Below are 27,929 nucleotides of genomic sequence, written 5' to 3'. Positions count from 1 at the left end.
CGTTTGTGCCTAAAGTAAGTTCAACTTTAGGACGTCTTCTTTCGTGTGGGTTATAAGGTACGATGACTGGGGTCACCAACCCTAGTGTCAGGGTTATAGTGAGCCGCCAGAGGTCCCTGACATGGCTCTAGGTACGTATGACTTCACTAATCAGGACGTCTGATTAAAATTATTGTACAGTATACAGGGTGTTAGTGACATCGTAACGAAAACTTTGAGGGATGAGTCAGACTATGATTCTGAGTTGATATCAAGTAAAATTATCCGTCGTAAAGGTATGAAACTAAAAATAATTAAAAAGAAATACAAATATTTTCATGAATTTTCCGACAGGAAATTCCACTTGATATCAACTCAGAGTCATGACCCTGAAACATTCCCCTCAGTATTCGTTCTGTCTACGTCTTTGGAGATGCAGGCGTGATGTTGTGTTATGTTTCAATAATGTATAAAAAACTTAGTTCATTGGAATATAAATTATAAGTTCTTAAAACCTTTCTCCAGCAGCTCGTGTCAAAGTCGTGGGAAGTGTTTGTTATGTTAGGTAAACTGAATTTTAATTGTTAATCTGTGGTGAATGTTTCACAATCATTATACTTGTTCACATGGAAAAATTAGTCTTCTCTTAATAAATATTGTTTCAATCAGTTCCTATTAAAGTGTTTTATTATACACAGCTTACCTGTACTGTTCCCCTACTCTTAGTAGTCTTACCAGTTGAACTACTGGGAATTTTCGTTTGAACGTCCTCATCCTCTGAACGAGAATGTTATTTGACATTTGAGAAAAAGTCTCTTAGATTTAATAAAGCTACTGTCTCCCAATTTCTAGGTCTATGTTTTAAAATTTTGACATAGTAAAACTAATGGGAACAACGAAGTCTTACTAGGTATTCAGTAAGTACGTATATTGGAAAGAAAATTCCCAAAAAAATTATCGAGTTTGTTTAATTTGTATGTTCCTTGTGTCTGTTTAATTGTGTATAAATAAATAAATAAACACATAAACAGAGAGATTGCTACTTAGCAACAAGACCGCCTATTGCGCTCTCTCAAATCAAATCAAATCGAATCGAATTTGAGAAAACAAATAAAGATTTTTAAAGATTTTTGATTACTTTATATATCTTTTGTTTATGTAACTTTATGCTTCCATTTTTGCAATAAAATAAGCACTTATTTGTTATGAATCAGAATCAGAATCATTTATTCAACGTAATTATCATGGATAAACTTGTTGAAGGTCAATGTAACATTTTTGAATTTACGTCATTTCGCAAGGTGTTATGGCTGAGGAGAAGAAATGACAAGAAACTGCAACAGCAACACATCTTTTAAAAACCAATGGTAAACATTACAAGTTATTTAATAACTAGAGGAACACATTCATATGGTGGCGTGTACTCGTTGTTTAGAAACGTGCAATAAAGAACATTCATTTTCATTTATTTATTACAAATAATAAAAAAAAACCGAGTACGTACATAATAAAAAAGTACAATCAGTCAGTTAGCCAGTGATTAATATTGAATCTTGAACTTTCAGTTACAAAATAAACAGCAGCCCAGATTGTTTGTGCAAAGATTTCTAAGTGTACAGTGGTAATATTGACTGACGTAAATATCACGCAGAAGAACAACATTCCTCTATAAGTGACACTTTTATAATTGTAATCATTGACTAATAAGTCACACATACACAGTTCACAAGTCCGAGCAACATGACATTCATGTCCAACAATGAAATTAATACGCTGAAGTAAAAAAGAAGTAACTCTGGTCCAAGGCGATAGGTAAGGGTGTTTAAAGGTTGAACTACATCTGGCCACATCGTATCGCACTACCTGTATTCTTCATTCCTTTTCTGACATTCAGAACCGTCACTTACTAGAGCGATAAAAGCGCGGAAGTGCAATACAGCAGCTAGCAGTTGTCGCTCGCTTTACTGTTGGGAAAGCAAATCTTAAATGCGACAGCGCTTCAGTGCAGGGTCAATCCGCGCGCGGCAGCACGCAGAGGCGGAACAAATGCGATTCTGTGTTGCCAGGTTTGGTTCAACCCTAAATCTCCTGTGAGTTTGCTTTAAAACGAAACGACTGTAGCCGCAACACGCATCTCGACTCCGAACGTGCGCGCGACGCGAGAAATAAATAAATTCTATTGGCTCATTTATACGTATTGGCAGCGTAGCCGATAGTGCGGGTTAATTTGTGTCTACGACGCGATAGACGAGTCCGGTAACGTAACATGTAACGGTTCTATAAAAATAACAAGTATCAAGTCTTTGAGAAATCAACTGATTTAAAGTTCGAGGATGTACGTCTATGTGGTGGTGTTATCGGGTTTCCTGGTAATATGTCCGTTTATCCAGTCCCAGACAATAGGGTTGGCCAGTCGCGAGTAGACCCCGGGGAAGTTGCCCCTGGCACAGCCCAACCCCCAGGACACCACGCCGATAAGTACGCCGTTGTAGACGATGGGGCCACCGCTGTCACCCTGGGAAAAGAAAAAGAATGCAAGAAAAAATATGCATTACTGAATGCTTACTCGTTCAAGGTCAGAACCAACTGAATGGGTTCTTTTCCAGAGCACGAAGCAAGTGTTAGCTAAAATGGCGGATAATATTGCTTGTGTCAGTTAGCGGTTGCTAAAGCATGATGCACGCAGAACTGAGAGACCGCGCTCTTTCCTGGTTCTGTGTACATCAAGCATAGTTGATCAAGCAGCGATTAGTTGTCCTAACTTAATACTTACGCAAAATTCCCTAATGGCAATCAGTGGTAGACACATTTGACTTCAGGTAATCACTATTTGCGAGAGTGTCATAAGTACACACCTGACAAGCATCAGGCGAGGGTTGCGTGAAGGAGCCGGCACAGAACATGGAGACGGGGTCAATGGCCTTGCGGTCCAGGCCTGACCGCTTGCACAGCTTCATGGCGATGGTCCGGATAGTGGTGGACTGCAGATACGTCGCGCTTGGACCTCCTTCCTGCAGAACAAGGAGTATTCAATTCCCTGACTAATTTGTTTCATTATAGTCTGATTCTTTCCCGTACGCAGTACGTGCATTGCATACCTAAATATAAATTGAGGGCGAAAAAAAGATCCAGAATTTTACAGTGTAGCCTTTGAATTGAATTTAAGAGAGAGTTTAACGAGATCTTCTGTCTCAAATTGTTTCCTTGGCTCTTTGTACGGCGGTCATAGAGATCAGAAAAGTCTAAGGATAGTATTGAAGGCTAATCATGAATCATGAAAATAAAACAGCACATTCAGGCCAACTTATACATTCCAGCAGAGGATTGCATTGTTTGAAATTTGTCGAGAGGTAAAATAGATGACGACCATCAGCTTAATAGTATTAGAGTAAAAGTCAAGACAGGTTATAGTGAAGTTTTTATCTTACATGGAGTCGCAACAATATTTACACGCTTCACCGAGCTTACAAAACAGTACAGATACCTATAGGTATACTTAACGCTTTCCCCATGATGTAGCCAGCACCTTGGTCGAGAGCCGCAGCTGAGAATACAGCACCAACAGACTCACATAATTGACTTCGATTGTACAATACCTTAAGTTTCCCCCATCCTGAGACAATAGCAGGCGAGTCAGCCTTAAGCCGGGCCTCTTTATCCACGAAGCGTATGGGCAGCACCCTGGCGGAGAACCGCAGTTGGGAGTACAGCTCCACCAGCCCCACGTCGTTGACCTTTTAACATTAACATCATTAAAAAGTTGTGCCTTTTGTCTCTCCTCATGTTGTCATATTGTGTTTCTGTGTTATCCTGTGTACAATAAATTATTAAATAAATAAATAATTGCTTATTTTTTTATTTCATTTTGCAAGAGTATCCGTGGTCTGAAGTCCGCTTCACATTCCCGATGACTTTCTTGAAATCATTTTGTGGCACTGTTCTTTGTTCAGCAAGCGAATCACTTTATTGTTCGAAAGTAAGATGATACCGCGTTTCGGATGACACTTAGGCGCTGGTTAATTTCTGCTATATTGTCTTTATTATGAGACATGTCAGGGGCCCAATGACGGCTCAATTAATAACCCCTACCAGATCATCCCACGAGAGAAGTAGAAATGTCATTTTGTATACTTAAGTACGTTTTTGATTTGATGTGTTTTTAATTTTTATTATTATTGTGGCGTTCTTTAACAATAATTTCTTTCTATTTCCTAACCTTGGTCTTGCTGACGTAGCGGGGGTGTACGAAGCTGTTCTTGACGTCATACATTTCCCCGCCGTGGGTCTTCCAGGAGGACCCCAACCGCACAGTCAGGTCGCTCGAGCGAGTTCTGTGCACCAGATATTGAAAAGGTTGTTAATGTTTCAAAGATCGCGCGCCGGGCATTGAGATTTTGAATCTTTGATTGAATATAAACCTATTTTATTATAGTTAAACCTGTGAAGAGAGATGCCACATACGCAGACGTTGTTGCCCGGTTAGTCGTCGTAATGCACTGCACTTTCATGTCATATGTAACGTATAGAATCACAAAACGTGAACGCAATGGCCAGGAGTGGCTGTACTGAACAAGTGGCTGTAAGAAATAGAGCTGTAAGTAGTTGTCATTAGCTAAGATGATGTTACAGAATTTCCGTGTCTTGAAGTTTCTGAATAAGTATTAGACTAAAAAGTTCGTGGGTTGTTTTTAACGGAATAATATTTCTAGTATTATTGTGAGAGAAAAATACTATAGGCTTAAAAGCTTAAAATCTAGGCTTGTACCAGAAAAACATTATTTTTCGCTTTTTTCCTTGTTCTCTCCGGCTTTAATACCGGAACAAAGGTACAACGGTATTATAGCCTTTACTGTTTGAGGCAAGTTTTATGTTTTGTGGGAAGTACAAGGTATAATCTCGTCTTCTGCAAGAGATTAAGCAAAAGTATAGATTTTTGTTTCCAATTCCAGAGGGGTTAAAAAGGCCACATCTAAAAAGCAATATTGCTGTTTGACATTTTGTTGTCATGGCGCACTTTCTTTTAGATACGCAAATGTCAAATTGCGTACATATACACATAATAACAAAACATAACACAACATCACGCCCGCATCCCCGAAAGTGTGTATAATAGTACATCCCCACACACCCACATACACCCACTCCTTGCCAGATATGTTTAAGTCCCATGTAATATGAGGCGGGCCTATTGCCATTAACCGGGCACAAATCCTGGAAACAACACGATATCATTTATCTACATAATATAAATAGATTAATGTACCTAACATTATAAAAGAAAGAAAGGACAAAGAACCTAAGAGTAAAATGTGTACACAATGCCTTTACATCTAGATTGGAGCTATTCATCTGACACAATGTAATTACAGATATATTTAACAACAACAGTGCAATAACAATGTAACAAATAAACTTCATTTACTCGCCACAAAGAAATCAGAAAATACAATATTGCGGTACACAAACACTTGTGGCAACAACCTTTAAGGTTGATATTGAAATGCTCTTCTCGTTTACTGAATTGTTCTATCAGCTGTTTGGTTAAGAGTCTTACTTAAACATTTAATTAAAGATTATAATGAGGTACAATGGTTTCGAAAATATAAAAAATATGAATGGAAATGGTGGAAGCGAAGGGGGATTTTCTACTGACTGTAACACGGATTTAAATGTAATACCTTAGTTAAAATCCATTTGCCTATATAAAGAATAATAGCGGCAAGTCGAGCACATCTTGATCCGGTCATATATCTTCCGGACAAGTGGGTGTAACTGCAGTATTGGTCCGGGGACAGATCGCTGCTACCAGGCTCGCATAAATATCCCAAACCCGTGTTACTCGAGCCTAGAGCCCGTGTTACTCGAGCCTATATTGGTACTGGTGGGTGGAAAAGTTGGAGGACATAATGTAATGACGTAGGCCGAGGTATTGATTTTATTTTATTTTGTTTATTAGGAACACAAACAGATAAAAGAAAACACATAACAGAATTATAGTATAGAGTACAGATCTTAATCTAATATCCACAATATAGTGCACACAACAAAACTAAATAACAACAATTATAGTGAAAAACAACTACTTCAATGTTATATTAAAGTATCAAAATACAATTTTTGAGGTCACAAAAATAGATGAACACAGGAAAAAGAGAGAAACAAAAGATTAGTAAGTAAGTAGATAATTATTCGATTATATGCTTAAGGCGAACAAAAGATTTTTCCTAAAATTATTTAAACTAGGGTTAAAAAGGTCGAGTGTAGCGGAACAATGCTTAATTTAATCATAATCTCTGCACATCCGGACAATATTGATTCTTCATCATCAATCAAGACTGCGTCAACATAGGTAATCAGAACAAGTACTTACCTATATAAGATCTGTGGGGAATTCCCCAAACTGCGGGGAAAGCAAAGCTGATTGGGGAATGTGTGGGGAGAGCTTCAATTCGGGGAAAATGCGGGGATTTTAAGTATGAACACAAATACGCGATATTTAACATCACATTTCTGCTAGTCTTGATTGATTTCCCTGATAGCCTTTTATTCCGTAAGTTCACGTCAGAATAATGGTCAAGTTGCCGTCCAACTACTGCCGTATTTTGACGTCAAGTTTACAGCAGAATCTGGAGAGTAAAATTTGACGGAAACTTGCGGTGAATTTAACGTTAAGTATTATCTATTATCGCCGCCTAGTGGCAGAAATAAAAATCACATGGAATATGTCGCGACCTACCGGCAGAATTTAGCTTTCAAGTAGCTCTACCTAGCAGGGAAAAAATACATTTTTTTATTTCTGTAAAAAATAAAAAATATATGGTATTTGCTCTTCAACGTAACGAATAGAAAATATAGATATTAAAAAGAACTTTACAGTGAATGTGACACTAGTGATATCTGACATACGTCAGAAATGCATCCTCACAGAGACGGAACTTTACCTACATTTTTGGTTGTTTTATTTCTGTGGGGAATATGTGGGGAATTATCATTTTTCTTTCCCCAAACGTGGGGAATTTCGACAATGCGTTTGGGGATTTTAGCAAATTACTGTCGGCAACACTGATAAGGGACTTTCCAGGCTAGGCTCCCCAAAAATACAATATATAAAAATAGTTCTTGTTTGATATTATTTGGATTACATTTGAACTGTATAGAATTATGTTGCTACTTATATTGCTTCTCTTTATTTTGATCAGAATAATAATGGGTGGAAGATTGTGCCTGGGTGTAATAAAATGGGTTAAAAATAAAAGATGCATATTATGTCTGTTATCTATGAAATCAGAAGGTTAAACGAAGGAAAATCTTTACAGCGCCACCTATATTGTTTTTGAGGAACGTAGCGTGGAAAGTCCCTTATTACTTTGGAACGATGAAAATGTTTTAAAAATAGAAAAAAATAAATGTTCGTGCCAAAGATGCCTACTGCGCTGTTTTATTGTCTAAACAGTTTTCTCTCTGATTCTCTTTACACTTGTATCGCGAACCGTACCAATATTCGGCGAAACGAAATGTATGCCTCGTTTGTAGTATGGAGTTTCCCGGGGCGATTTTTGTTTTGCATTGGAAAAAATACAATTCGCCCTCTGGAGGATAAATTGAAATTGTGGAAGGAGCATCTCTCCGGGGCCGTAAAACGCGCAGCGCGTGCCGCCTGCCCGCTCGCGTCCACCCGCCCGACGGCAATTGGCAGTGACGGCTCGGAACGCGGTACACCACTCGCTATGTGTTTTAGGCTGCGTTTCCATTGATGCGGAGCTGTGCGGAGATGAGCGGAGATGAGCAGGAATCGACCAATCACCGTGAGGGAGAGAGTGACAGAGCGTCTTCGTTATTCGCTCTCTCGAACGCTGTGATTGGTCAAATCCGCACATCTCCGCTCTTCTCCACCCATCTCCGCGGCTGTGGAAACCCGGCCTTATTCTGTAAGGTGTCCATACACCGTTCTGACAGTTAGGTGACCATTCAGATCGTTATCGACGCCTACACCAACGCCTGTAATCTCTATTACCTGTTGTAGATCAGGGACCACGGTGGACAGAACCACTAGTCACCTGAACCTGACACCGCCACAGATGTATAATGTATGCTAGTAATAACACATGCCAGACCACTATCATCATTACTAGAGAGTTGCCTGCCACAAATCTCATTGTCATCACCAAAATTTTCTTTCATATACTTAAGTAATTTATGTACGGTCACGAGTACTAATATGTATACCATGTCATATTAACTTTTTTGACAAATTAAACCGTAAGTCTTACTAAATGTCAAATATGTAGTGCGACAATGTTCTAAAGTGGGTACAAGATAATTCTGATAACTGTACCTATTAAATTAAAAAGAGTAGCATTTGACTCGCTTGAAACCACCAGGAACAAAGTCTCAACCCCGAGTTTGCGATACGAATGTCGAAAAAGATTTCACAACAAGGTTGTCGCCCTTACGGCTGAGAGGCATCTCTTTTGGCATCCTTTGGGACTTGAAGAGGTTTCGCTTTACATGGCTTTGGCATGCAATATATTGGTTGGAACAGGATTGGCGTGTCGTCTGACGACTCTCCGAAGGGTTGAAATACAATACGTGCTTTGCGAATACGAATGCGGAACTATTCGCATTAGGTTGTTGACAAAATACGATTTGTACCCATCTTCAGTTGGCGCCTTAGGTTATATTTTTGTTGTAAATAAATAGGATAAAGATTTGTTTTTTTTTTTATTTCACTATGAGGATATCATCCCCCTCAGTATTCGGTACGGTGTCACTAACACACTGATATTGGTTCCAATTCATCATAATTTTAATTATATAGATAATTTATTTGGAATTTAATTTGACTGTCTAGACCAAAAAATAAAAAATAATAATTTTTAATTATTTCTTTTTAATTTTATTAAATTATTTTATTATTTTTTTATATATATTTATTTAATTTTAATTTAGTTTGAAATTGTTTTCAGAGGTTCAACAAAATCATAAGTTTTACAAAGTAATAATGATATTGTATTTTTTAGTATTCAAGATAAGGCTGGTTACGTGGTTACGTTTATCTTCATGCGTCGGAGCACGTCATAGTACGTCCATGTCATGTAGATAATGTAACTTGATGTAACAGGGGTGTCAGGCGGCAGTTACATTGCGTTACATCGCACGGATTCATTATTTCGAAGTTCAAAACTTCAAAGTAGAGTTTCTAATGTGAGCTTATTAATTAATAAAAATAAAAATTATAATAAATAAACGTTACCTATATAAAATGTCTCTGGTCGTAAAGTACCTACTTAATGCACAGATTCACACAGATATCCGCAATGTTTAATCTAAACTCTCCCCGGTCCTATTTTTAAGCTGACAAACCTGAGCAAGCAGTGTGCGGCGGTGATGAGCCAGCGGTCGGTGATGACGGAGCCGCCACAGATGGGGTACGTCTTCTGTCGCAGAGACACCTGCCAGGGAACGGCTGCAATGGACGTGTTCCGCCCGGATACGATCCGACGCGTAGACCCTGCGCAGGAAAAAAACCACCAGCTGAAATTAGTTAGTTTTTTAGACACACCCCGGACATCTCGTTTCACACAGACTCTACACTTTGTCATCGTACATGCGTATCTGTGTGTGTTACGTCTGACAATTGAAGACTAAAGTAAGACCGAGGGGAGGTGAGGTAAACCTAGCTTAGCCGGTGGTGGGGAGCAGAGAGTTGTGTATTATTATACTATACCATGTTAATAAGGGCGAAATTGAGACAAAAACGCAGAGACAGCTGTGTAATACTTAAGTACTTGATTTTAATAAAATTATAATATTTTTAAAACAATTAGCTCCTACCGATAAGCCTACCGCGTTCGATTGCCCGCTGTCAGAATTACCGGCCTGCCCCTACACTCGCGGCGCCCCCTCGCGTGAAAAATAGTGAACTCCAAAGTAGTCAAATGACCATCTTGTATGTGAATAAATCTTGGAAACATGCATCTGCTAACAATTTACAAAAATAAATTATGAAGTTCTAATGACTAAACAAATACTTACATCTAAAACTGACGAAATTATTATCTTTTTTCTGTTTAATTTATTTATGAATAGTTTTAATCAAGAAAATCGTAATAATCAGTTCGACTTATTACCACGTTTTTCTATGACGTCACAGTGTGCTATTTCATAGTAATTTCGTGTTTTGTCGTTTAGCAAAAACAGAGCAACACGGTCCTCCTTTGAGCAAAAAGTAATTGATTTCACTTGTTCGAAACTGTACCAACTGACTAAAGCTAATTTAATCAACAATTCAGTTTTGATACGAACTCAGGTGGATATAGAACCACCCAGGTGACAGGTGATCAAAGCATGTCACTCGCACGATACTCCTTCATTTTGGTTAGTGGAGTAAGTAGGTACACCCACATTCAATTCAATTTAGAATACTTCTTCTCCTACGCGACCTTGCTTTGGTGGTCATTATTATATCACTACTTTTAGTTTCCTTTATAAATAGGTTATTTAAATATTATTTCTTACCTCTTCTGCTAGCCGTGGCGCCGGCACCTGAAAACATTTGTGATTGGTGAGTGCTGAAGGCTTTCAGCCGGTGTAAATTAAGACGACATGCCTGAGGGAAAGCGTGACCGCGTTAGCGGGTTCAGTATTGGGGACCTGAAGTCTATGAGCTGGATTTTATTTAGAATGTTATTATGTATACTTACCTATCGAAAATTTACAGGTATGAAGTCGCGTGTGGAAATCTGTAACTTACCTATAAGTTTGGTAAGCAAGGAGTTATAGAGCGCCTTATACTGCTCCTGCACCCGCGAGTCCTTGAGGAAGTTGAGGATGTTCTGCTTGTTGCTCTCGGCCTTCTCTGCCAGCTCGGAGTAGTCCACCTCGACGCTGGACTCGGCCGCTGACCGCCGGCAGATCAGCAGCGTTAGCAGGCAATTCCTCAGCAACATGTTTCACCTGCAACTGCAGGTCCCGTTGGTAACGTATCGCAAGTCGAGATTGTCCGAAAGCAAGATGATTAATTGCTTTGGAAAGCACGTTAAGCTGTTGGGCATGGGTCATATACAGGTACTCGTTACATGAGCTATGTTCCGGGGTCTTTGTCGGTTAATTAATAACTCTTACACCAGGGTTGATGAAGTTTTCATTGACTTATAACACGCATTCTGCCTATTTTACTAGTCAACAACGGTAGTGTTTACATTGAATTAAGGCACAATACACTAATTAGCGCTGTCGCCATCGGGCCTTTACTAACTAGGGGAAAGATAGCAGCAGCAGAGGAAATAAGAGCAGCAGCTCGAGTGCTGCATTTACACATTCGCACTGAACTTTCCTGCTGCCACCCGCAGTGGGCTGAATGTAAATATTACACTCCTAAACTCATTTCAAGAAAAAAAGCCTCGGTAAACACGCGGCCACTTCCAGTTTACTAATTTCTTTTTTCTTGAAACGATACTCAGAATCCACTTCCGAAGTTAGCTCACTTACAAGTTCGATGGCGTGTGACTCTCGTAAGTTCTTTGTTCTCATAATTCATTTATTGCACTAACATCATAAAATCAAATGATCGTGAAATTGTTAGTTACGGAATGTACCAATCGTAACGAGTAATGTAAAACTTTGTAATACTTACAGTATTTTTGCGCGCACTAGGCTATAGGCGCCTGGTTTTAATTCAAATGCAAAGAAAATGTTTGTTGTTTTAATTTTCGAGCAGGCGCGCTTGTCTTGTAAAGACATTTTATTGTAGCACTTTCTTTACGAGCGGACAATGAATGTCCTTTTCAGTCTTTTAAAGAATCCGTCGAGCAGTTATAATTTGACGAATAAAAGTGTTTTGTACGCGTAAAGTTTCTTTGAGAAAGGGTGCCAAGTTTGTCAGTGCCGCGGGTGGTGTTGCAGACATTTTAAAACTTAGAAAATCCCTTGTTTAATCCAATTAAGGAGTTGAAGGGCAGGTTGCGGACGCGGGCCGGGGGACGAGGTATTGCCTCAGACCAATCTGTAATTTAATTTGTTTTATTTGAACAAGTTCACAATTGTTCGTGTTCCAAAATTATAAACGGCGAGAATCGGTAAATGTTCTTCGTTTGAATTTTGTTTTCAAATATATTTTAGTGAAAGGTCATTTTTTCCATTTTTTACCAACGCTCTAAGCGACAAACGATTTATATCTATAGGCTGCTTTTTAATTTAATTTGAAAGACTAGACACCTATTTATATTGGTAAAACATTAACATAATAATTTTACCTTGTACGCGGGTACCTATTGAAGATTTACGTGGACGGAGAAAGAAAGAAAGAAAATATTGAGTTGCGCTACTTTTTGAAAGCAAGAAAATATAAGCAAGAATAAACAATAGTTTGAGTTAGGTTATGATATCCGCCACTTATGTAAAGCGCCTTAGTTACCATATTCATAGTGGGACCAAGTTTGGAGCGGCTAAAGTTTTGTGTGTTTAAAAACGGGCTGAATTAACAATTTAGCGCGACCGCGATGCAGATGAGCCCGGATCTGCTTCCCGAAATCCGCCAGAGACGGATTTAGGTATAGTTATTTTATTAATTTGTTTAACAGTTGATTGTACCTATACGGGACGGATCAAAAAGAGAAACAGATTGAACACAAGACGCACAGACGGTTAGGACCATGGACCATGGACGCATGGGGCCAACTTAGGATACCGTATCCATAACTGACTAATAAAATCTTTACAAAAATATATTTAATAATAATGCTTATACTCAGCAAAATAACGCTGAAGATATTGTTATTGTTGTTATCTAAGATTTGTTTAACGTGGTTGATATAAGTATTATATTACGTAATCATATTTGTTCTCGAAAGTAATGAAGTAAGAGAAGAATTATGTAACTTTCGTTAAAGTAGTTCTTCCTTAGCTTAGCTTTATGTTGCATGGATCTTGGCTACTTAAATCTATTAGGATCATTATAAAAGGAGTTAATCATATCTACCTTAAGACTAACATTTACTGCAAGGCGTTTTCTAATTACTTGTGGTTCTGCCTATGTCACTAGGGAAATTTCGTGTGTGTATGGAAGTGTTAAAGAGGTTGCGCGTCTGTTGGAGGACCCCAATTACAAACCCTGAGTCCATCCCTGTTCTGAGCAAATCCCGCGGGATCCGACTCGCTCAGCGATGCATCCGCACTGCGCGAGTTTTGTTTAGTTTCTTAACAACACAGTCTAATTGGGTTGTCCCTTGATCCCTCCCTGTCTTCAGCTGGCTTTGGACTGCTTTGTAGCAAGATGAAAACTAAAACTATTACATTTAAGATAATTTTGTACTTACCTATATTCTTACAAATAAAGCACTTTGAACTTTAACCTATTTATTTAAAGCGCTTACATTTTTAAGATGGTTGGTATCCATTTATGTAGAAAAAAACCGGGCTACTAGTCCAAAACACCTTTACCAAGCCACAGCAGTGGAGCAGCGTGGTAGAGTATGCTCTAACCCTCAGGAGAAGCCTGTGCTCAGCAGAGGGACATAATTATATAAGCTATGTATGTGTATTATTTAAGTATTTTCCTGCCAATCAAATGCGATTTTATAGAGCTAAGTTACAAATTTCCTATTAGAAGTACAGTTGCTCCAGTGTCAAGTGGATGGAGGTTCGTCAAAGGCTTCCTCCGCTGCCTAGTCCGTAGGCACTCGAGTCGAGACCTAGGCGGTCTAAGTGGCCGCACAAAGGCTAAGGGTGCTGACCTACTCGTACCTAGGTGACCTAGCCGTGGCTGAGCCTATTGTGTTATCGGCATTTAGCTAAGCAAGCTTCAAAGCGCCTATACTCAACCGTGCTGTGTTGCTCATTTTGAAATGTTACATATCTACGTACATACATACGTACCGTCTTGAGTATCTATTGGGATCGGTCTTCTCTCATGTGGGTTGTGAGGTGGATTACCAACGTACTTCCATCAGTAAGTAATAACCGTGACCAACGGCTTAACGTGCCTTCCGAAGCACGCATCATCTTACTTTTGGACAATTAGGTGATCAGCCTGTAATGTCCTAACCAAACTAGTGATCGCAAAGTGATTTTTGTGGTCGGATCGGTTTTTTGAGATCGTTATTTACATAAGTAGCAGGAACACATATTAAAGGATCAGTTGGGAATAAAAAAAAAGTTGCTGTCCGAAACAAATTTTATTATCATTATAACATGGTAATGCGAAAAGTAACAACGTTTAAAAAAATATAATAGCAGTTTTGTTGAAGGAAGAATGCTACAAATAATCAATCTTTAACAAGCGTCGATTGTATTTTTCTATCTGTGACAGTTCCCAAAATGTAAGCAACTTTTTTGCGACGGGTAACATAAAAAAACCTTTCGAATTCGTTATGTCCATTGATTTTATTAGCAGAAGGAAAGAGATAGATATGTCTCGCCACGAGGAAAACGTTTACAAATTAATTGTTTCTACAAAAAAGAAGCAGTGAAATGTTTTAGGCTGTCTGACATTATTAGAGCACGGTGGTTGCATTCCATTCTGAACTTTGGATTTTCTGTGGAGTTTTTCTAACAGACGCCGTTTTTAGCAATGAATATGGGCGGTAAGCCTTTCTGCCGGTAGCAGTTGGTGGTGCAAGTGAGCCAGCAGACGTTCCTGTAGGTCCTGCGGTCGGTGCCGCACACCGGCATGTCGATGTTTGGACACATGCATCTACACGCACACGGACCCTTGTTCAGCACCGACAGCGGACTCAGACCTTGCCCTAACCTTCTTTTATCCTCACAACCCAGCACACACTGGTTCCCATAGGTCTTCCCGTCGCTACCACAAACAGGATCATAGTTCTTTGGACAAGTACAACCGCATTCTCCCTTATATACTATTTTCAAGAGTTCTTTACCTTGCTGCTGATTCTTTCTGTTCTCGCAGTCCACCAGGCACGGATTCGTGTAACTTTTCCCGTCACTTGCGCACACGGGGTCATAGAGGTAGGTACACTGACAGGGACATTCTCCTTTATTATACGTCAACGGCATCAGATCGAGTCGTTCGCGCCGTTTATTCTCGCAACTCAAGAAACAAGGATTGCTGTAAGTCTGGCCATCGCTTCCACACACCCGGTCTACATAAAGAGGACAGAAGCAGATCTCACATTCCCCTTTGTTTACGATCTTTACTGGCAGAAGGCCTTGAAGCTGACGGGTTTTATTCTCACAATTTAGTTCACATGTATTCCCGTATGTTTTACCATCGCTACCACACACTGGGTCGTACGCCTGCGAGCAGAAACATCCGCATTCTCCGTTACCGACTTTCTTCAGGACTGATAAGCCTTGCTTTTGACGTCTCTTGTTCTCACATCCCAATAAACAAGGATTGCCGTAAGTTTTACCGTTACTAGCGCACGAGGGGTCAAATATGGCGGTGCAGACACAATCCACTTTGCATGGGCCTTTATTGACGATTAACAAAGGTTTTTCACCGAGCTGCTCTCTCCTATTTCTTTCACATTCAAAAACACAATAATTACTGTATTCTTTTCCGTCGTCAACGCAGATGGGATCCAGAGTTAAAGGGCAGATACAAGCCTCCCAAGGACATTCGCCCCACGACTTGAGATAGATCGGGGCGCGACCTTGCCTTTGACTCTGTTGGCTGGCAAACTGAAGGATGCAGATGTTTCTGTAAGTCCTCATGTCGGTGCCGCAGACGGGAATGATTTCGCTGGAGCAGGTCCAGGTGTTCTTACAGCGGCCATTATAGGCGATTCCAATGGGGAGTAAACCTAATGACAATCGTCGCGTGTTGGTGCAGGTTAAATAGCAGTCATTGGAGTATGTGTGGGCGTCGGTGCCGCAGATGGGGCGAAGTTCAGCCGTGCATCGGCATTCGTACTTTGGACATTCGCCGATTTTGCTGACGGTGATAGGAGGGATGCCTCTGGCCATGTAGTCCTGGCTGACACAGTTGAGAACGCACTCGTTGGAGTAGGTGATGGCGTCGGAGCCGCACACGGGGGCGAAGATAGCCTCACATGTGCAGCTGGGTGGTTGAGGATACGGCTTGATGGTCGACACTCTTCTTGCTATGAGGATGTGTATCATAGCCGTCAGTAGAATATCTGGAACGAGCGATACAAATTACTAAGTAGTACCAACATTGTCAAAATAGTTTTAATCTCGCCCCATTTAAAAATAATACTGCTTCCTTTACTACACATGACTGGTGTAGTTCTATTGCTAACAAAAAAGTTAATACGATCTACAGACTATTGATATATTTCCAACATTATTCTATGTTTTACCAGTTTAGTCAGTCTACTGCTTTACATAACAAACTTAACATAACATAACATCACGCATGTACCCCCAAAGGGGTAGGCAGAGGACTAAGACCTGTACTGTTTTACAGGCATCAATATTTACCTGTGTGGTAGTGCATGGTCCCCAGGCGTTAGATTGGAGTTTGAGGGTGTTACGTATCGTACAGATCTTCTTATACTGAAATCTTGCGTATGAGTGGACAATAGATTTAAACAAAGGGCAAACTAGGAACAATAATCTGTTTATTTATACGTAGATTTTCGCGACCTCACAAGACACCTATGTCATAGAAATATATGATTTGTTTTGTTAAAATAACAGGGCCTGTTTGTTTGCGCTCGTGTGTGGCTATTGACAAACAAACGTCTATTGATGAGTGGATCATGCTGGATACAAGTTCGACTATCATCAGTTTCAGTATTGTAGTTCCACTGAGTAGTTTTGTGGGAAGAAAGAAGCCTCTTAGTGACTTGCTACAGGTACCTATTATAATACAACCATACATTCGTTACGGTCAGTGCACCCTGTGTAATCTGTAAGTTGAATCGTATGGAGAATACTCCACCATTCTGCTACAGTGTAGATTGATGGAGATTATATATATATATATAATCTCCAACTGCCTATATACGTCCCACTGCTGGGCACAGGCCTCCCCTCAATCAACCGGAGGGGGTATGGAGCGTACTCCACCACGCTGCTCCACTGCGGGTTGGTGGAGGTGTTTTTACGGCTAATAGCTGGGACCAACGGCTTAACGTGATGGAGATTAACCAAGACTTATTACAATTAACAAAAAAACAATCTTTCTAAATTATCTCAACCGGGAATCGAATCCACAAGAAGTCTCAAGCATCTAGCATTTGCTATTTGTGTATTTACACCGGAGCTCAGAAGGGGAAACTAGACACAGGTTACCTACTATGGTATTTCAGTATAATTCAATTTCCAGACATTAATACTGAAATAAAAAATAAATGTGACCTTACCAACCAATAATGTAAGTGCTTGACAAATGCACTAGATCGTACCATACGTTACCGTTTTATAAATTCGTGAATGATCTTCGATCGAGAGTCGCTACGATATTGTCGAAGCTTTAGAGTTGCTTAACAGGTTAGCTTTTTACTTAATATAACATTTTTTAGAAACTACGAATATTTAAGGGTATCTGGATAGAAAGTCAATAATAAACTTAATAACATGTTATGTATTTCAGCTATCGAGAGAAGATGAGGAGCAGGAGAGAGGAGGGAAGAAAAATATCATGAATGTTAGTACGTTTCCTTTATTACTTAGAGTCCAGACCAATATGTCTACGATATTCTATACGTATCGAATATAACACAGCAATAATATTTTACGACTCCACTTTTCTATCTGCGGTTGAGCTCGGAATAACTTTCTCGCGAAGGGTACAGTCGTAAAAAATAAAGATGTCCGCATTCATTACGGAATCCGGTGATTATCAGCAGAAAGAAGGGAGGAGTGATAATACGCACGCTAGGAATACAGTCGTCGGGCCATAAGGAAAACGGCCGAGATTCCTTGAGCCTTAATACAGATTAACTTTTTTGACGAAATGGAACGGATAATAAAACAACATTTGGTGCTATTCATTTATTAGATTAAATGACTTGGACTACATGTTTTTGTTTACAATATTGTGCATTTGATTTAACAAACGCCGGTCTTAGTGACGAGCACGGGCGGCCAGCCTCTCTGCAGGTAGCAGTTGGTGGTGCAGGTGAGCCAGCAGACGTTTCTGTAGGTTCGTCTGTCGCTCCCACAGACGGGCAAGTTGGTGTTAGGACAGTTGCATAAGCAGGTGCAAGGCCCTTTGTTCAGTACGGTCAGTGCGGGCAGACCATGCGCAGCTCGCCTGGCGTTCTCACAGCCCAGAATACATGGGTTTCCATAAGTCCTTCTGTCGCTAGCACAAACTGGGTCGTAGTTCTTTGGACAACTACAACCACATACTCCCTTGTAAAGTATCTTCACGGGTTCTTTACCTTGCTGTACGCGTCTCCTATTCTCGCAGTCCACCAAACATGGATTGCTGTAAGTCTGTCCGTCACTTACACATACAGGGTCGTAGATGTATGGACACTGGCATGGACATTCTCCTTTCGTGTAAGTCAAAGGCGGCAAATTGAGCTTTTGACGTCTTTTGTTTTCGCAACCCAAGAAACAAAGATTACTGTAAGTTCGCCCATCGCTTCCACACACCCGGTCTACATATAGGGGACAGTAGCATTTCTCACATTCTCCTTTGTGTAGCATCGTTATTGGTGGGAGGCCTTTCAGTTTCCGAGTCTGATTCTCACAACCTAGTTCGCAACCGTTGCCGTATGTTTTACCATTGCTGCCACACACAGGGTCATATACTTGGGGACAGAAGCAACCACATTCTCCTTTACTGAGTATTTTCAGTGGCGGCAGGCCTTGTTTTTTGCGTCTCTTGTTTTCACACTCCAACAAGCAAGGGTTGCCATAACTTTTGCCGTCACTAGCACATACAGGGTCGAAGATAGCCGTGCAGACACATTCATCTTTGCAAGGGCCTTTATTGACGACTAGTAAGGGAGGTTGACCTAGTTGTTGTCTCCTTCTTTTCTCACATTCAAAGAAGCATTTGTTAGTGTACTCCCGTCCGTCGTTGGCGCAAATAGGGTCGAGATTTAATGGACAGATACAACCTTCCCATGGACATGCTCCCCACGATTTGAGATAGATTGGGGGGAAACCTTGCAGTTGATTCAGAAAACTAGCAACACGGAGGAAGCAGATGTTTCTATACGTCCGATTATCGGTACCGCAGACGGGAATGATTGCGGTAGAGCAGGTCCAGGTGCTCTTACACGGGCCATTGTAGGCGATTCCAACAGGCGGGTAGCCCAGTAATTGTCGACGAATATTGGCGCACGCAAGGTAGCAGTCGTTGTGGTAAGTGTGCCCGTCCTTGCCACAAATCGGTCGATATTCTTTTGTACAACGGCATTGGTACTTTGGACATTCGCCGATTTTATTCACGGTGATAGGGGGGAGACCTTTAGCTTTGCGGTCCTTGCTGACGCAGTTGAGGACGCACTCGTTGGAGTAGGTGATGGCATCCGAGCCGCAGACGGGAATGTAGACAGCTGAACACGCACAGTCCAGTGGAGGAATCGGCGTTGTGGCTGACACAAATTGTATTATCTGGGACTGTATTACAGCTACCAGTAGAATATCTGAAAAACAGAAAAAAGATTACAGGTTGTTTTGAATACTAGATTCTAAGATTTATACGAGATCAAACGCGGATTTTAAAAAAAATACGTCCGTAAGTGAAATAATTCTAAATATCAAATTGGCGAGTTTAAATATTGGGTTTAAATATTGGAGAGATATGGAGGAACAATTACAAGCAAATATTAAAATAGAAAATCTAGATTGTACAGGGGGGTTAAATACGCCACATCGAAGTAATTCATCTAAACAAAACAAATCTCAAAACAAAAAAAAACAAAACCTATATATATCTGAAAACAAATGTCAAATAGCAATGTGGTATTTTTAACCCCCCTTAACGGTCCTATACATTATATTGTAAATATTTACCTATATAGAAGCGCATGGCTGCAGTGGGTATCGGAGACTGCTTGCTAAGTATGTTTCTTATAAACCCTTTTATATACTGAAATGTTGTACCAGTAGACAATGCATTCATAAGGGTGACCTAGGAACAAATAATCTGTTGTTATTGGATTTTATTTACATTTCGTGTCCAGCCGCAAGTGTTTCGAGTAACAATTAAAATAAGTACAGCAATTTATTATGATATTTTTTTTATGGCGAATACAAAGTAAACATAGGTTGTTAGTTACTATGTTAGGTGTTTAGTTGTTTGCACAATTGAGTTGGATGTTGATAAACACGTACACGCGTACCAGCACAGAAGGCACGGGTTCCGCACATCTTACATCGAATTACATCGAGGGCTTTGACCAAGAGATACTGGCCCCGATTCCTGGAGACACCGCCTAATTTTATTTTAAGTTATATCCGTCATTTTCATATCCGTCGAAAAGGAAAGGGACGGATGATTCACAGCTCTTAATTTTAGGAAGAATGAGTAAATGAATGTGTCGGGTTATTGACTGATGTAAAATTTTTAGACGGTTGGTTTAGATTTGTGCTTAAAATTGACGTGTGTTCCATAAATTTTATGCTTGTCGATTACCCGTCCCTTTCCTTTTCGGCGGATAAGAAAATGACAGATATAACTTAAAATAAAATTAGATGGTATTTACAGGAATTAGCACCACTATGTGAATAAACGTCGTACGGCTATTGGTCGAAGTGCTCGATATAAGCGCCCCACGCGTCGCGTAACCCGTGCCACAGGAAACAATTCGAATTTGTCTTATCTTTTGTATTGTCCTTTTCTTGTGATAGTTGCTTCATAGCGCTTGGAAAGCCTGAACTGTAGGAAATGTCTGTCGATTGATTTTTAAATGCTTGTGCATTTCGCGGAGTTTTCCGTATTTATTTCACATACAGAGACTTTTATTCAAGGCGGACGTGGGTGCCCCGACGTGAACAATCAAACGGTAATAAAACTGGTGAAAAATCCGGATTGTTTCTGAACGAGTGACCTCACGCTGTGTTCCCGTGCTCGCGTTCGCGCCAATAGCGACGATTTGACAGCGTGAGTCCGCCATCTTTATTCAATCTTGGGCACCTTTCAATTGGAGCGGCCGGCGCGTGACCCGACTACCACTGAGGGGACGATTCTGCGATCACTGGCTGGTTGATTACAGGAAATAAGTCCACAAGTTATTATGTAGCAATATTGTGGACAGTGAAAAATGGAAAGGGAAAGTTTCTTGTTTTCAGTCGGTTTTCAAATTCATCCGGCCGCATTCTTAATTGGTAATAGAACTTAGAATCTGTAGAATAAAATCAAAGTTTTTTACTGGAAACAGAGGACAATTTATAATATATACCTATAGTACCTATAGTACCTAGGGAAGAGAGGAAGGGGTAGACCTAGGATAACATTTATGAAACAAATAAAAGAGAAGATGCAGGTCGTGTCGTATCGGGAGGTGAAGGTTTTGGCGGGAAGAAGAGAGGAATGGCGATTACTCCACCGACAAGAGCGCAGCTCTTAAATAGAGAGAGAGAGAGAGAGAGAAAGAGTACCTATACATTTTACAAACCGTTTAGTATAATGAATATGAATATTTAAGTAGGTACTTATGTAATTTACATTTACATGGTATTATTACCGTTTATTCTATGCCTCAAGAGCTAAAGCCCTAAGAGCTAAAGTTAGTAAAATAATTTTGTTTTTTTCTAGGTAGTCGCCGAGAGTGGGGGGCGGCCAGTAGTTGCGGTTATTGACTACGCTCTTCGTGCGAAAATATAGTCGATGAAGTGTCAAATGATTTCATACCGATGAAAAATCATTATCTTAGATTTTATTTACCTATTATAAATCGTAGGTAGCTGAATAACATGATACTTACAGCGTTTTTAAGGGCTACGGATATTATCACGTTGTTTGCACAGATTCTTTCATTTTTTGGTCTCGTTGCTATATGCTAACTATAGCAACCTAATGTTTATGTTCTGTAGATAGATAGATAGATAGAATCTTTATAATGTTTTTGTCTTTTTTTTTGTACACAAAGTTTCGGTTGTTACGAAGCCTCCGCCGGGATAATGATACCTATTTGCGAGAAAAGCAGAGCGATACCTAGATAGAATATCAAAACGAATCACAATGTAGTCGTACACGTCAGCGGAACACCAGCCCCCGTCACGTCACATGTAGGCTTCCTAATTATATTCTCTTGTAATTTTACCGCAAAACGTGGCGCCAATTTTACCGAGATCAACAACACATGGGCCAGAGAAATTCGCCGTATTTTTTGTTTGCGAATGCCGTGTAAAGGCTCCGTGTGAAGTAAATTAATTAGAGGAGGGGGCCTGCGGGGTGCGGGTGGGGGCAGAGGGCGAGGGGGCTCATTAGGTGCTGACAAAAAACCGGAGCTAGAGAGATAAGAAATATGGGAATTACCCCTCCATAACACAGTTACTGTTCCGGTTTTTGGTGGTTTATTCAGCTTCTTTCCGCCGCGAGCTGATAAGAGCCGCGCCCGCGCCGGCCGGGTGGAGGAGGCGACGCCAGGGCCGCTGCATTACCCTCATAACCTGTTGTTCTGCACGTGTTATCTTCTAATTTAATTATCCCGAACACGTTTCTTTCTACCTACTCTGATGTTCAAACAACCTTTTTAATGATGTCACAATTTTCATACCTCTGAAAATGATAAAATACTGGTTTTTAATCAGCGAGTTTAAAATACAATTTGAATTATACATGCTATTCAGTTCAAGAAATCATTGTTTATATGACAATAGGTACCTCATACATATTAACTAGGGCAAACGGAAAGGAGAGACTCGTCGCAGTGCCTATAAGTGTCCTTAATTTGTGTCGTCCTTCACTTATGACGAAGTAGAACAGAGATAGAGATAGGTAGTTTAAAATATGTCAAACTTAATTAAAATTGAGTTGGTGTCTGCCAGAACTCCCGCTGTACGTCATGAGTTATGTTTGTGGAGAAGAACGCTAGTTTTACAGGTAAGCTTGTATACTAGAATATTCAATGATACGTATGCTTTCCATGCTACGTTTCCCAAAAACAATACAGGGTGTTAGTGACATCGTAACGAATACTGAGGGGGATGATTCAGACCATGATTCTGAGTTGATATCAAGTGGAATTTTCCGTCACAAAATTTATGTCCTTTTTTTAGTTTTCTGAAATTATTTTCAATTCTATAGTTTTGTGATGGAAAATTCCATTAAATATTAACTGATGAATAATGAGCTGAATCATTCCTCTCAGTATTTGTTACGATGTCACTTACACCCCGTACAAGTAAATACAGGTAGCCATACAAGTAGGTATAGGTGTAAGTGACACCGTAACGAATACTAAGAGGGATGATTCAGCTCATTATTTATGAGTTAATATCAAATGGAATTTTCCATCTCAAAAGTATAAATTTGAGAATAATTAAAAACATACAACAAAGTAAATGAATTTTGCGACAAAAAATTCCACTTCATATTAATTCAGAATCATGGTCTGAATCATCCCCCTCAGTATTCGTTACGATGTCACTATCACTCTGTATGATTATATTGCTACCTATTTTGCTTATTTTAGTGGTTTTTTTAATCAGAATAATAATGGGTGAAAGATGCAATTGTGCCTGAGTGTAATAACAAGGGTCATCGTTTGTACCTAAAAACAAAGATAAAAGATGTACATATACGTCTGTTATCCATGAAATTAGAAGGTTAAACGAAGGCACCTCTTTACAGCGCCATCTAATTTTTTTTTGGGAAACGTAGCCTGGAAAGTCCCTTATTATTAAGATTTGTCAGCACAATATTGAGTGTGATGCTAGCTGCTTCATTAATCTGTACCCGTATACATTGGATATTGTATACAAGTTCTAAGCTAGTGAGAGAAATAAACATTATTTTTATTTTATTTATTTATGTTTACATTGATATAATATTATGTTATTATTGGGTGTTTATGTTTCTTTTCGCTTTAATATAACAATTTAATGTTTATTTAAATTAAATTGTTTTAATTATTGTAATTTATTTTAATAACGATTACTTGTATTGGCAACTTCGCAAACGTATTCTTTTGTTTTTGGACGTTTCTGTATTGCTTGTGAATTTATACCGTTAATTTATTTATTTATTTATATTTTATTTGTCTATGGTAATCAAAAATACGATGATGTTAATTATATTTCTATTTGTTAAGCTATAAATGATATTATTATTTCCACGCCAAATCCCTTCTTGAGTTGTACGATCTGTCGATCACATAAATTGATCTAAATCTGTCGTTCTATGAGAGGCGCGGCAGCCTAGTTGGAAGAACGTAACTCTCACTGTGAAGCCGCAGGTTCATCTAAAACGGGCCTAAACCAAAGATTTTTCAAAACGGTTTTCGTTTTATGTTTGAATTATAAATGATTATAACGTGTTCAGTGGTGAAGGAAAACGTCGTGAAGAAACCCATATTTCCGAGAAATGCGTTTCGGAGGTATGTGGTTGGTTTCCCCTTCGCCGGTCGGAAGATCACACACGAAGAAAAACCGGACCTCGGAATCTTTAGGTTACGTAACCTTGGTAACAGGTAAAGGTAAAGGTTAGGTAACAGGTAACATTAGGGACCTTGTGAAAAACAGGATAACGCTAGGAGACGACGTGTCAAAGTCTCATTTGTAAAGAGTAGCTATCAAACAGTGGTATCAACAAAGGACATGTCACTAATAAAATAATGTAAACACGTCACTTATTCGTCACATTTCGGATGTTTCGTTAGCCGCGTTCCTGTTAGCGCTGTTGACTTAGTTCCATCTATAAAAAACAATATTTTATTGCGTTCTTTCATTCAACATTATTGTTTATAAAACACAATGGCGGTATAAACATTTGCATTGGGCACATTGTATGAACATTATGATTTGTGGATAATATTATTGTATTCTGTCTTTGAAAAAATCGTTTATACACTTCTCATCAAAAAAATCGAAACACTTCCGTTTTCATTGTTTCTGTCCGAATTTAACACATAAAAGAATTCATACGATGAAAAAAAATACATAAATGTATAGCTGGTAGTTTGGCCATTACAGTAATAAGCGAAAATTCTAAATTCAAAATTAGAATTTCATTTGTTTATCTTATAAACGAAATGAATCACTGTTTTGAGACAAATGTGTGTTTAGGGTTGGAGTACATTTAGCGTTTAAAAACTAAAAATTGGCGCCTATCCTTAAACTTTTTGTTTTTTATTTCAATACTGTGACTTTGGGACGTCTGAAAAAAGGTTTTTTTTCTAAAACGTATGGATACTTCGCCCACAGAAGCCGCCCAAGTTGTGGCATTGCTGGATTCTGGCCTTAGTCAGCGTGTTGTGGCTGCAAGACTGCATCTAAGCCTGTCATCTGTTCATAGAGTCTATAAACGTTATCGGGAGACTGGTTTGTTCACGCGCCGTTCAGGATCTGGCAGGAATCGGGTCACTTCTGAGCGAGATGATCGATTTATTGTAACAACTTCTTTAAGAAATCGACGCCTTAACGCTTTTCAACTGCAGCAGCGGCTTCGTGTTGTACGAAGGGTGGCTGTAAGTGACTCTACAATTAGAAGAAGGTTGAAGGATCGTGGACTGGTACCGCATAAGCCAGCAAATGGGCCGAAATTAACTGCAGACCATCGAAGAGCGCGCCTTAACTTTGCACGTGAGCACCTAAATTGGTCATACCTACAGTGGAGCAAAGTTCTCTTTTCTGATGAGTGTACAATTATGCTGTATGGTAACGACGGAAGGAACAAGGTCTACAGAAGAGACGGAGAATGCTATGCACAATGCTGCATTGAAGAAAAGGTCAGCTATGGTGGCGGTTCGTGGACGGTTTGGGGAGGAATCAGCGCCGACGGTAAGACAGAGCTTGCTTTCGTGTCTGGGCCACGTCTGCCTGCACTAAACTGTCATCGGTACGTCGAGGAGTGTCTCGAGCCTCATGTGATGCCCTATGCACATTTTATTGGCAACGGCTTCATATTCATGCACGACAATGCTAGGGCTCACACCGCGGGCGTCGTACGAGATTATCTTAACGAAGTCGATATCTCTATTATGGAATGGCCAGCAAGAAGCCCGAAAATGAATCCCATTGAACATCTTTGGGATGAATTAAAGAGACGAATTCGAGCAAGAGATCCTGCCCCAGAAACACTTAGCCAGCTGCAAGATGCAATCCAAGAGGAATGGGACAATATACCACAGCATGTGATCGTGACTCTCATCCGATCGATGAAGAACCGTATGGAAGCAGTAATTAGAGCTCGGGGAGGGAATACAAGTTATTAAATAAACGTTTTTTAGCTTTTTTTTTCATTTACGTGTGTTGTTTTATCCATTTCCTTTATACTCCATACGGAATAAAAATGACTCATTTAACAAAATACGAAACCTATGAAAAATTCATTTAAATTTAGAACATTAACATTAAGATTTGATAAGCTCATATTACTCACTATTAAACGACATTTAACATTTATTCCTAAATGTACACATTTTTCTGATAATCCTGACAAAACGTAAACTTGCAAGGTGTTTCGATTTTTTTGATGAGAAGTGTATATTGTAATGTGTAGCTGAATAAATAATTTATCTTCACTTGTTTTTGTATTTAAACAAGACGCGAGTATGTTCATGATTATTGTTCACTGCTGAAGTTTATGTCGTATTTGTGAATAGTAACAACAACACAACAGCAGCTGTTGTTATTACAACAGTAAATTCCCCGGAAATTTTATGCTGAAGTAGGTAGGTGTAGGTATTGAATTTGTTTGTGTTATTTTACTCAAAACATTGGTCTTGAATAAAAAATATCCTTGAATAAATATTAATGAATTATCCTATTTATAACCTAAAAGAAAATAAAAAAAAAATATTCTTCATTATTATTAACTAGATAATTCAATTTTCTTAGGAACTCAGCATAATCAAAACAAAAAGTATAACTCAAGGAGATTCGCCCAATCCCGTCAAGATTGATCCCGAAAAATTTGACGAGATCTCGTGAGATCATTCCCTAGTTTCGAGGAAAGGAAGATATTCTTAAATATAGAAAGGTACTCACCAACGCAGTGTACGCAGTTGGGTAAAAACTTTTCTTGCAAGAAAGTAACTAAGTACCTACCTAAGTCTTGCGACTCTACCATTATTAAAAAGTTGTGAAATCTCAAGCAGAGCCAAGTGTACGAACTCGAACACTTTCATTCTCATATCACTATAACTTTACATTTGAATTTAAAACGAATTTAATTTGAACACTATTTTGTGAATTTAAGGCTGTTCATAAAATATCCTAAAGGTCATGTCGCTAGTGGTACTCGACTTGATAAACGACAAATTACCAAACCAAACTGCAAACAGTCCGCTGACTAAGCCGGGTCTATTTTCGGCCGATACTGTTTAGTTTGCCATCGACACGATAAGAAAATGATCAAATTGTATCTAATGCAGAGGCGTGAACAGGAGTGACGTGTTACCGTAATTAACTTGCAAATGTGTTGATGTTTACTCCATCTCGTGCTATGGCAAACGTTCCCAGCTCTACCGCCCTGTAGCTAACGTTATACGCGTTCCTTTAACTGATAGTTGCAATACATACTTGGGGCTATCATCTGGCCAAAATTAGGCCCAATAAAGCGCGCTTGCGTTTCGTTGGTTGATGTAAAGAGTTAAGTTCAATTTTAAAAAAATTGGCTTACAAAGTTAGCGCTTTTTGAACGCCAAAAAATTAAATTACATATTATGTAACTAGCTGTAAAACTACTACCACATCGGAATCTGTAACGCTGAGGGAAACACGTGGCCAGAAAACCTCCCAACACAGGGCCCTAGTCCTACTGTTTCATAATACGAATTACGTCCAAACATTAATGCGACGCTCACTGCAAACTCATAATGATGCGGAGCGGAGTCCTTTCTTACGTATACGTAGCATTATAATTATTTGTCGATTTATTATTGTGTTGTCTG

At 39.4% G+C, this 27,929-nt stretch overlaps 3 protein-coding genes across 3 annotated transcripts in view; all 3 read right to left on the bottom strand.

Moving 5' to 3' along the window:
- Nucleotides 1-1,405: 1,405 nt before the first annotated feature.
- Nucleotides 1,406-10,928, bottom strand: LOC126366398 (trypsin delta-like). Its single transcript, XM_050009507.1, has 7 exons — nucleotides 10,733-10,928; nucleotides 10,498-10,524; nucleotides 9,343-9,490; nucleotides 4,196-4,310; nucleotides 3,576-3,713; nucleotides 2,835-2,990; nucleotides 1,406-2,494 (listed from the first exon to the last, which is right to left on the bottom strand). The coding sequence occupies exons 1-7, from the start codon at nucleotides 10,926-10,928 to the stop codon at nucleotides 2,321-2,323; spliced, it is 954 nt and encodes a 317-aa protein (XP_049865464.1). The 3' UTR covers nucleotides 1,406-2,320.
- A 3,336-nt stretch (nucleotides 10,929-14,264) lies between these two features.
- Nucleotides 14,265-17,353, bottom strand: LOC126366151 (serine protease inhibitor dipetalogastin-like). The gene is made up of 2 exons (XM_050009096.1): nucleotides 17,316-17,353; nucleotides 14,265-16,082 (listed from the first exon to the last, which is right to left on the bottom strand). The coding sequence occupies exon 2, from the start codon at nucleotides 16,063-16,065 to the stop codon at nucleotides 14,527-14,529; it is 1,539 nt and encodes a 512-aa protein (XP_049865053.1). The 5' UTR covers nucleotides 16,066-16,082; nucleotides 17,316-17,353; the 3' UTR covers nucleotides 14,265-14,526.
- A 536-nt stretch (nucleotides 17,354-17,889) lies between these two features.
- Nucleotides 17,890-27,929, bottom strand: part of LOC126366150 (serine protease inhibitor dipetalogastin-like) — a 28,195-nt gene continuing 18,155 nt past the window's right edge. Inside the window, exons 2-3 of the mRNA XM_050009095.1 lie at nucleotides 19,885-20,002; nucleotides 17,890-19,514 (exon numbers count right to left, since the gene is read on the bottom strand). Of these exons, the coding sequence (XP_049865052.1) occupies nucleotides 17,962-19,514; nucleotides 19,885-19,993 (1,662 nt within the window). The 5' untranslated portion in view covers nucleotides 19,994-20,002 and the 3' untranslated portion in view covers nucleotides 17,890-17,961. The remainder of the gene's footprint in view (nucleotides 19,515-19,884; nucleotides 20,003-27,929) is intronic.

This window comes from Pectinophora gossypiella, chromosome 4, assembly GCF_024362695.1.
Source record: "Pectinophora gossypiella chromosome 4, ilPecGoss1.1, whole genome shotgun sequence".
NCBI lineage: Eukaryota > Metazoa > Arthropoda > Insecta > Lepidoptera > Gelechiidae > Pectinophora > Pectinophora gossypiella.
Note: the sequence above shows the minus strand (reverse complement) of the source record. Positions and strands in the feature narration are given on the sequence as shown.